This window comes from Lipotes vexillifer, unplaced genomic scaffold (assembly GCF_000442215.2).
Source record: "Lipotes vexillifer unplaced genomic scaffold, Lipotes_vexillifer_v1.1 scaffold628, whole genome shotgun sequence".
In the NCBI taxonomy this organism is placed as follows: Eukaryota; Metazoa; Chordata; class Mammalia; order Artiodactyla; family Lipotidae; genus Lipotes; species Lipotes vexillifer.
Genome location: NW_006779395.1, coordinates 1051629 through 1063142, shown reverse-complemented (window position 1 = coordinate 1063142; position 11514 = coordinate 1051629). Strand labels below are relative to the sequence as shown.

At 44.3% G+C, this 11514-nt stretch overlaps 1 protein-coding gene across 1 annotated transcript in view; it reads right to left on the bottom strand.

The window, feature by feature from the left end:
• CDC123 (cell division cycle 123) overlaps positions 1–11514 on the bottom strand; it is a 57748-nt gene that overhangs the window by 3146 nt on the left and 43088 nt on the right. The window contains exon 11 of the mRNA XM_007452581.1: positions 1770–1895. Within this exon, the coding sequence (XP_007452643.1) occupies positions 1770–1895 (126 nt within the window). The remainder of the gene's footprint in view (positions 1–1769; positions 1896–11514) is intronic.

Sequence of the window (11514 nt, the reverse complement as noted above, 5' to 3'; positions counted from 1 at the left end):
AGCAGGAATAAGATCCCTTCATTCACTAATTCGATCAACGCTGTGCCTGGCACTGTGTGCAGCCCCACAGACACATGGAGAACAGACACCCCATCAATGGGCTCGGAAACCTACAGCCCGAGGCAGGAGGCAGGCAAATCTGTAGGCAAGGCCCACACAGCAGGGCAAGTGCCTTGATGTGGAGAACAGGGACCACAGTCAGATCTAGAAAAACAAGGCCCAGGACGGCCCGGGACAGAGTAAGGATGAAAAGGACTATTTCAGAGACAGACAGAAGGAAAGATGTTACCACGGAGGGCAAGGTAGCAGCCGGAGAAGCAGGAAGAAAGCCAGGAGGCGAGCAGGCGTCACGGAAACCAGGGGAAAGGGTGTGACAGGAACAAGAGGTAACAGCTCAGACGCGGCCCAGCGTTAAGGAAGAGCAGGACCGTGCACTGCTCGCTGGAATTCCTGACACGTTGGTGGAGCCCTCACCACAAGCAGTTTCTTCGGAACCGGAGGCAGGGAGGGAAACGGGGGGGGGAGCCAGGGGAGGCCCGGCAGCAAGGGAGGTGGGGAGCAGTGGCCACAGGACTAGCAAGTGGCCCGACAGAAGGAGAGGAACTCGCAGGACCCCACTGCCAAAATAATGTGTGCACGCGCATGTGTATATACACAAAAAATGCCCAGAAAACCTTAACAGAGGTGGTAAGAATGTCCATTTCTAGGTAGTAGGATTTCAAGTCTCGCCTCTTTCTAATTCTCTGTTTTTAAACAACCGTGCGAAAATAAAACTATTTTGTAAAAGACAGAAAACACTCACGAGAGAGTACAAAATGAAGAGCCCCGTGGACAGAACTGCAGATGCAGAGCACACTCTCATTTACTTTAGAAAGCCTCGTGTGTATGTGTGCAGGCAGGTTACACACCAGAATATTAACAGTGGTTCTCAATGAGGTAGGATTATGGGTGACTTTAGAATTTCCTTTAAAAATGAGCAGGCATTACGGGGCTGAGGGAAGTCTTGCTTTCTGTGACAGGAGGCGTCAGAACAGTTATCTGCTTACAGAGAAAGGAAGAGACTGGAAAAAGGAAACAAGACAGATGGTAGCCCCAGGAACCTGGAGAGACGCAGGGGCAGAGATGAGACTCGGGAGGAAGGATGCAGGTCAGTCTGTAGGTTTGACGACAGTTAAATGGAGTGAGTTCTCACCGATGGATTCTCTTTTCCTAAGAGGGAAAGCAGCTGCTGAGGAGGACAGGAGTGATGGACGGAAGCTCAGAGGAGCATGGAGTGGGTGGAACGGCCACCGTGGACAGCAGGAGGGGACATTGGCGAGGGCGACAGAGCCTGCGGTCAGAGCCCACAGGAAGCCAGAGGTGGTGACTGGGACAAGCCCCCTCCCCACCCCGTCTGCGCATCTGGGCGACATCCCTCTAACCGTGCGTGGCAGCCTGGGGCTGGGACCAGAATAAACAGATGAGTGACCTGACCCATAGTCCGGATTCTCAGGTGGGCAGGACAGAAGAGCCGAGAAAAAGAAAAATAACCAGAAAAGAAACTATCAGATGATCATCTTCACTTTAGACAAAGTGAAGTGAAGAAATCAAAGTGCACACCCTTTCTCTAATACAACTATTTCGTGAAAGACAGAAAACATTCACGAGAGAGTACGAAACAAAGAACTCAGCAAAGTATCTACGAGTAAATCTGTGTCAGCGCCTGGAGAACCAGCAAGAATTCCTAGTGGACTGACAGGGTTTCCGGGGGATCTTTCTGATCATCTTACCTGCTCCAGGGCTTCTTCACTAAAATCACCCTTTAAGTTTCTTCCAGATAACAGTTCGTCCCAAGTAAACAGCAGCGCATCTGTGACTTCACCAAATGGATTAAAATCAATCAGCCACACCTTGCCCTGCAGTACAGAAAGATCAATAAGTATAAAATAAAACAAAGTCTGTAATCTGGCTTATCAGAAAGATCATCTTATTCTACCCAAAAGGTCATCTTAAAAATCATATCGGGCCTCCCTGGTGGAGCAGTGGTTGAGAGTCCGCCTGCCGATGCAGGGGACACGGGTTCGTGCCCTGGTCCGGGAAGATCCCACATGCCGCGGAGCGGCTGGGCCCGTGAGCCATGGCCGCTGAGCCTGCGCGTCCGGAGCCTGTGCTCCGCAACGGGAGAGGCCACAACAGTGAGAGGCCCACGTACCGCAAAAAAAAAAAAAAAATCATATCACTTCTTTCAAAAGACAGTTTCCTCCAGGCCCCATCTGAGAAGGGGCCGCCTGTCTAAGTGGTGCAGGCACAGCGCCAAAGGGGAGCCCACCCGTAAAGGCGGAGGAGAGACCCTGAAAAGAAAGCCCGACGAAGACATACACGTAGACTTCCGCCTCCAATCACATGAGAATTTTATGTCAAAAACCCAAGCAGGGGGCTTCCCTGGTGGCGCAGTGCTTGAGAGTCCGCCTGCCGATGCAGGAGACGCGGGTTCGTGCCCCGTTTCGGGAAGATCCCACATGCCGCGGAGCGGCTGGGCCCGTGAGCCATGGCCACTGAGCCTGCGCGTCCGGAGCCTGTGCTCCGCAAATGGGAGAGGCCACAACAGTGAGAGGCCCGCATAACGCAAGAAAAAAAAAAAAAAAAAAACCCAAGCAGGGAAAGGAAAATCTCACAAAATGGTTCCGCCCAAGTAGCATGACTGGAATGCTCTCAAGGGTAACTTCAATGATCTTTCATGAAGAGGCCAGCAGTTCTCAGCACCATCCCTGAGCCCTGAGAGGTTTCTGCAAAGGCTTGTTTTTTTAAACACACGAAAGACATAAGAAAATGCTCAGCTGTCTTTCATTTCAATGTAATAACTGTTTTCTCTGCATGATAGAGCTTGATGGCACATGAAAGGGATATGAAGAAATCAACCTTTAAAAGAAAAGCCATCTTCTCCTACTCTGAGAGTAGCGATGGCCAAAGTGATAGGTTCCAGCCTCAGGGAAAGGACACCTCTGACCCAAGTCAGACAGAGTCTGCACCTTGGTATAAAGTGGCAGAGCACTGATGTAAAGGAGCTGGAGAATCTGTGAAATCCTGCCAGGAGATTAAAGTCAACACATTTGATCACGGAGATGTTATGTGACATTTTACTAGATAAATGTTTCGTTGAAACTTTTATCTTTGCTCCTTTTGATTTTTCTCACTGAGACATTTATTTAACCGTACCGTTTTGTTGTTGGGAGTTTTTTCTGTAAATATGTAGCAATCGTGTCTTGATCAGCCATGCATGTGTAAAATTGAAAAGGAACTGGACTGCTAAGCCAGCATTACTAATATCTAGCACTGTTTCTCATCTATGTTAAAGGAAAAGTTTAAGAAAGATGAAACATCTTCGTAGGACTGGCTGCAAACTAGAAACTCTAATAAGAGGCAAAGAACTACTACAGGAAGTTTCTACCATATACCATTGGCTAAGTTTCCTGGTTTCTACAATCCCCAGGAGAAACCCTGCAATTCCTTCTTGCCACTTGACTTGTATCCTCACTTCAGTTTGGTGCCCACTCGTACCTTCTCTGACTACGTAAAATAATGTCAGCCATCAATCAACTCCTTGGTATGATTTCAGCTTTGCATTTTCAGCGATTACTCAGATGTCTGATATACTGTATGTTATTTTAACAAAATGAGTACTTTCTAAAATTCAAACCCTTTCGACTTGAAATTTTACAACCAGTAAAACTATCTCCTTATTAAAAGAAAGAAAAAAAAACTTTCCCACCTGTTAGCATCAGAATATTTATTAGCTCTATAAACTAAAAATATGCCACATTGTAAAAAAAAAAAACAAAAAACACCACTGTTAGGACTGATAGCTGGCAGAATTTGTTCTGTAGTTCTGAAGCCATCCTCTAGTTTAAAGAAAAATAAGCCAGCTGTAATCAGGCATAAAACTATCAAGATAAGGATTTCAAACCTGTAATATGTTTTTCATGTTACACCTCAGGAACAAGACATCCTGAGAAATTCTGCTTTTAGGCAACCCATCAGACAAGAGTGGTCACACTGACCTTCCTAATATCAACCAACTGAACACCCCCCCATCCACCCAACTAAATCTCTATGCACCAAACACCGTGCCAGGCATGACGGCATAAAGATCAGTAACACAGAGTCTACTCCTTGAAAGAGTTCAGTCCAGACCAGGACATGCACACATGTGCACACACCAGTATATGGATTGTTCACCATAGCAGTGTGTAAGAGACTAGAAACAAGCTAAGCATTCATCCATAGGGAAGTGACTCATCAAACTAGATAGTACATCCACATAATGAAATACTATGCCTTGTAAGAAAATGGAAAGCTCTGCAAGATACACTGTTTTTAAAAAGTATAAAAAGCAAGGTGCAAGTGTATATCATATGCTAACTCTTGTGTAAGAAAGATGGAAAAAGATAAGTACCTTGCTTGTTTTCGCATCAAGAAATACTGGAAGGAAACATAAGAAACTAACACCATAGGAGTGCAGAGGAGCAAGGTTAAGAATCAGACCTTCTATGTATATTTTCACACTAATGACATTAACAAGCTTAACCTAACAAATATCTAAAGAACACTTAGCACATTAGAAATTGTACTTTCTTTCTCAATCACTCGTAAGACAGAAATATAAAAGTGATAAGGCTGCAGATCCATTCTCATCAATATCAAAGATACAAGAAGATATTCATCCCCAAAAGCAATGAAATTAACAACAAGACAATAACCATACCAAAAAAAAATACATAGGGGGACCCGAATCATTTTTCAAATACCTAGCTATTCTAAATTCTAGTTGTGCATTATCATCACTTAAGAAGCTTTTTCTTTAAAAATAAACTTTTATTTTAGAACAGTTTTAGATTTATAGAGTTATTGCAAATATAGCAGAGTTTTAATGTACCCCTGCCCAGTTTTTAAATTTAGTTCTTGTTTGTTGCTGTTGAGTTTTAAGAGTTATTTGTGTAATTTTAGATAGAAGTTCTTTATCAGAAATGTGTATTGCACATATTTTCTCCCAGTTCTTGGTTGGTCTTTTATTTTTCTTAACTGTATTCTAATTTCCTTTTCCTGTTCTAGGATCTCATCAGTGATACCACATCACATTTAATGGTCGTGTCTCCTTAGGCTTCTCTTGGTTTGCAGAGTCTCTCAGACTCTTGTTTTCAATGACCTTGACAGTTTTGCAGATTATTGGTCAGACATTCTGCAGAATGTCCCACAACTGGGATTTGTAATACATTTAAATTCTTTTCTCAGTTTCTGCATTCCATTCTGGGATTCCCCCAAACTCCTAAATGATTTTTTAAAATTGGTATACATTAAGATTTATTATTTTTTTCAAACATCTTTATTGGAGTATAATTGCTTTACAATGGTGTGTTAATTTCTGCTTTATAACAAAGTGAGTCAGTTATACATACGTTCCCATATCTCTTCCCTCTTACGTCTCCCTACCTCCCACCCTCTCTATCCCACCCCTCTAGGTGGTCACAAAGCACTGAGCTGAGCTGATCTCCCTGTGCCATGCGACTGCTTCCCACTAGCTATCTATTTTACGTTTGGTAGTGTATATATGTCCATGCCACTCTCTCGCTTTGTCACAGTTTACCATTCTCCCTCCCCATATCCTCTAGTCCATTCTCTAGTAGGTCTGTGTCTTTATTCCCGTCTTACCCCTAGGTTCTTCATGACCGTTTTTTTCTTCTTAGATTCCATATATATGTGTTAGCATATGATATTTGTTTTCCTCTTTCTGACTTACTTCACTCTGTATGACAGTCTCTAGGTCCATCCACCTCACTACAAATAACTCAATTTCGTTTCTTTTTATGGCTGAGTAATATTCCATTGTATATATGTGCCATATCTTCTTTATCCATTCATCCGATGATGGACACTTAGGCTGCTTCCAAGAAGCTTCTTAAAATACACATTCCAAGGCCTCGTCCCAGACCTACTGGATGGGGGCGCTGTAGCTCTGACATACCAGGCAGGTAGAAGCTCTCAACACTGAGTCCACCTGCCCAGTTGCTGTCAGAACGTGGACACATCAGAGTGTCACCAACCCTAGATACACTTTGGTTATACTTCAGATCAGAGGCCAACATAAAAGAAGAGTTAGCTTTCTCACAAGAGTAGCCATAAAATTATATATTCAAGACAATGTCTAATAAACAGTGATACAAGTACCACTGAATGAATGCAAATGAGTTTTACATCATGGCTGATATCTCTTCTCAGAAACCGTCAGGATGTTTACACTGGCGTGTTTCCCAATTTAAAAGCACGCAAACTGCTTTCAGTTCTGTCAGATCACAGTCATAATTACTGACGTCCATGTCCAACTTCACTTAAGACATTTATATAGCTGTTTCACCAACTCACACATGTACATGGACCTACCAGCCCTACTGAACCACAGCAGACCTGGACATGTGCCAGGGAAATACTGAGACACCCTGGCAAACCCCAAATTTTCAAATGCCATTAAATTTAACTGCATTAGAACAGAATTGCTTCAGACTGAATATCTGAACAATGGGAACAAATAGCACAACTCACAGGGTGGTATGGACTAAGGGAGATGCTGAACTAAGTGAGAATAAAGCTCTTCTGAGCCGCACATTCAGGGCAATGGGCTAGGTTCCCTCCCTCCCTCACTGATTCCATCCTGCTCGCTACCAGGCCAATCCTGGAACACTTAAGTCTCGAAGATAAGCTCCTTGACGGTCGAGAGATCATCTGGTTGGAAGCTGCTTGTTAGAAGCCCAGCATCTAACACAGGACAGGCTCTCCTCGATAAACAATGGTGCGTGACTGACTGGATGTGGCCGGGGTCCGGCTTTAGGACAGAGCCATGGGCGCACACCAGCTCAGGTTTCTACCCATTCTACTGTGCTAGCTCCCCGTCCTTTCTCTAAGATTTGTTTCCACTAAGCTGAAACTCTGCCAGGTGACATCTCTCCTTTGTACCACATCTCAGTTCATGCCTCCTCTTTCTAACTCTTAACAGATGCCATCACCCGTGAAGACAGACACGTGGGAGGAGTTTCAAGATGGCGGAGGAGTAAGACGCAGAGATCACCTTCCTCCCCACAAATACATCAGAAATACATCTACACGTGGAACAGCTCCTACAGAACACGTACTGAACGCTGGCAGAAGACCTCAGACCTCCCAAAGGGCAAGAAACTCCCCACGTACCTGGGTAGGGCAAAAGAAAAAAGAAAAAACAGAGACAAAACAATAGGGACGTGACCTGCACCAGTGGGAGGGAGCTGTGAAGGAAGAAAGGTCTCCACACACTAGGAAGCCCCTTCGCGGGCGGAGCCTGCGGGTGGCGGAGGCAGGGAGCTCCGGAGCCGCGGGGGACAGCGCAGCAACGGGTGCGGAGGGCAAAGCGGGGAGATTCCCGCACAGAGGATCGGGGCCGACCGGCACTCACCAGCCCGAGAGGCTTGTGTGCTCACCCGCCGGGGCGGGCGGGGCTGGGAGCTGAGGCTCGGGCTTTGGTCGGAGCGCAGGGAGAGGACTGGGGTTGGCGGCGTCAACACAGCCTGCAGGGGGTTAGTGCACCACGGCTAGCCGGAGGGAGTCCGGGAAAAAGTCTGGAGCTGCCGAAGAGGCAAGAGACCACTGTTTCCTGGTGCGCGAGGAGAGGGGATTAAGAGCGCCGCTTAAAGGAGCTCCAGAGACAGGCGCGAGCCTCGGCTCACAGCGCGACCCCAGAGACGGGCATGAGACGCTAAGGCTGCTGCTGCCGCCACCAAGAAGCCTGTGTGTGACCACAGGTCACTCTCCACACCTCCCCTCCCGGGAGCCTGTGCAGCCCGCCACCACCAGGGTCCCGGGATCTGGAGACAACTCCCCCAGGAGAACGCACGGCGTGCCTCAGGCTGGTGCAACGTCACGCTGGCCTCCGCCGCCGCAGGCCCGCCACGCACTCGGTGCCCCTCCCTCCCCCTGGCCTGAGTGAGCCAGAGCCCCCGAGTCAGCGGCTCCTTTAACACCGTCCTGAGTGAAGAAGAGACGCCCTCTGGTGACCTACACGCAGAGGCGGGGCCAAATCCAAAGCTTGGCCCCGGGAGCGGTGCGAACAAAGAAGAGAAAGGGAAATCTCTCCCAGCAGCCTCAGGAGCAGCGGATTACATCTCCACAGTCAACTTGATGTACCCTGCATCTGTGGAATACCTGAATAGACAACGAATCATCCCAAATTGAGGAGGTGGACTTTGGGAGCAATGATAAATATATTTTTCCCCCCTTTTCTCTTTTTGTGTGTATGTGTGTGCTTCTAGGTGTGATTTTGTCTGTATAGCTTTGCTTTTACCATTTGTCCTAGGGTTCTGTCTGTCCTTTTTTTTTTTTTTACTTTAAAAAATTTTTCTCTTAATATTTTTTATGTTAGTAACTTTTCTTTACTTTTATCTTCTTCTTTCTTTTTTTCTGTTTTTGCTCCCTTTTATTCTGATCTGTGTGGAGGACAGGCTCTTGGTGCTCCAGCCAGGTGTCAGGGCTGTGCCACTGAGGTGGGAGAGTAAAGTTCAGGACACAGGTCCACAAGAGACCTTCCAGCTCCACATAATATTAAACAGCAAAAACCTCCCAGAGATCTCCATACGAACGCCAAGACCCAGCTCCACTCAACGACCAGCAAGCTACAGTGCTGGACACCCTATGCCAAACAACTAGCAAGACAGGAACACAACCCCATCCATTAGCACAGAGGCTGCCTAAAATCATAATAAGGCCACAGACATCCCAAAACACACCACAAGACGTGGACCTGCCCAACAGAAAGACAAGATCCAGCCTCATCCACCAGAACACAGGCACTAGTCCCCTCCACCAGGAAGCTTACACAACCCATTGAACCAACCTTGGCCACTGGGGACAGACACCAAAACAACGGGACCTATGAACCTGCAGCCTGTGAAAAGGAGACCCCAAACACAGTAAGTTAAGCAAAATGAGAAGAGAGAAAAACAAACCGCAGATGAAGGAGCAAGATAAAAACCCAGCAGACCTAACAAATGAAGAGGAAATAAGCAGTCTTCCTGAAAAAGAATTCAGAATAATGACTGTAAAGACTATCCAAAATCCTGGAAATAGAATGGAGAAAATACAAGAAAGGTTTAACAAGGACCTAGAAGAACTAAAGAACAAACAGTGATGAACAACACAATAAATGAAATTAAAAATTCTCTAAAAAAAAAAAAATTCTTTAGAAGGGATCAATAGCAGAATAACTGAGGCAGAAGAACAAATAAGGGAACTGGAAAATAAAATAGTGGAAATAACTACAGCAGAGCAGAATAAAGAAAAAAGAAGGAAAAGAATTGAGGACAGTCTCAGAGACCTCTGGGACAACATTAAATGCACCAACATTTGAATTATAGGGGTCCCAGAAGAAGAAGAGAAAAAGAAAGGGACTGAGAAAATATTTGAAGAGATTATAATTGAAAACTTCCCTAATATCGGAAAGGAAATAGTTACTCAAGTACAGGAAGCACAGAGGGTCCGATACAGGATAAATCCAAGGAGAGACACGCCAAAACACTTATTAATCAAACTATCAGGGCTTCCCTGGTGGCGCAGTGGTTGAGAGTCCGCCTACCGATGCAGGGGACACAGGTTTGTGCCTTGGTCCAGGAAGATCCCACATGCTGCAGAGTGGCTGGGCCCGTGAGCCATGGCCACTGAGCCTGCATGTCTGGAGCCCGTGCTCCACAACAGGAGAGGCCACAACAGTGAGAGGCCCGCGTACCGCAAAAAATAAATAAATAAATAAAATCAAAGTATCAAAAATTAAATACAAAGAAAAAATATTAAAAGCAACGAGGGAAAAACAACAAATAACACATAAGGGAATCCCCATAAGGTTAATAGCTGATCTTTCAGCAGAAACTCTGCAAGCCAGAAGGGAGTGGCAAGACATATTTAAAGTGATGAAGGAGAAAAACCTACAGCCAAGATTACTCTACCCAGCAAGGATCTCATTCAGATTTGACAGCGAAATTAAAATCTTTACAGACAAGCAAAAGCTAAGAGAATTCAGCACCACCAAACCAGCTTTACAACAAATGCTAAAGGAACTCCTCTAGGCAGGAAACACAAGAGAAGGAAAAGACCTACAATAATAAACCCAAAACTATTAAGAAAATGGTAATAGGAACACACATATCGGTAATTACCTTAAATTTAAATGGCTTAAATACTCCAACCAAAAGATATAGACCAGTTGAATGGATACAAAAACAAGATCCGTATATATGCTGTCTACAAGAGACCCACTTTAGACCTAGGGACACATACAGACTAAAAGTGAGGGGATGGAAAAAGATATTCGATGCAAATGGAAATCAAAAGAAAGCTGGAGGAGCAATTCTCATATCAGACAAAATAGACTTTATAACAAAGACTATTACAAGAGACAAAGAAGGACACTACATAATGATCAAGGGATCAATCCAAGAAGAAGATATAACAATTGTAAATATTTATGCACCCAACATAGGAGCACCTCAGTACATAAGGCAAATCCTAACAGCCATAAAAGGGGAAATCGACAGTAACACAATCATAGTAGGGGACTTTAACACCCCACTTTCACCAATGGACAATATCCAAAATGAAAAAAATAAGGAAACACAAGCTTTAAATGATACATTAAACAAGATGGACTTAATTGATATTTATAGGACATTCCATCCCAAAACAACAGAATACACATTCTGCTCAAGTGCTCATGGAACATTATCCAAGATAGATCATATCCTGGGTCACAAATCAAGCCCTGGTAAATTTAAGAAAATTGAAATCGTATCAAGTATCTTTTCCAACCACAACGCTATGAGACTAGATACCAACTACAGGAAAAATTCTGTAAGAAATACAAACACATGGAGGCTAAACAACACACTACTTAATAACCAAGAGATCACTGAAGAAATCAAAGAGGAAATAAAAAAATACCTAGAAACAAATGACAATGAAAACACGACAACCCAAAACCTATGGGATGCAGCTAAAGCAGTTCTAAGAGGGAAGTTTATAGCAATACAATCCTACCTTAAGAAACAAGAAAGATCTCAAATAAACAACCTAAACTTACACCTAAAGCAATTAGAGAAAGAAGAACAAAAAAACCCCCAAAGTTAGCAGAAGGAAAGAAATCATAAAGATGAGATCAGAAATAAATGAAAAAGAAATGAAGAAAACGATAGCAAAGATCAACAGAACTAAAATCTGGTTAAGAAGATAAACAAAATTGATAAACCATTAGCTAGACTCATCAAGAAAAAAAGGGAGAAGACTCAAATCAATAGAATTAGAAATGAAAAAGGAGAAGTAACAACGGACACTGAAGAAATACAAAGGATCATGAGAGATTACTACAAGCAACTGTATGCCAATAAAATGGACAACCTGGAAGAAATGGACAAATTCTTCGAAAAGCACAACCTTCCGAGACTGAGCCCGGAAGAAATAAAAAATATGAAC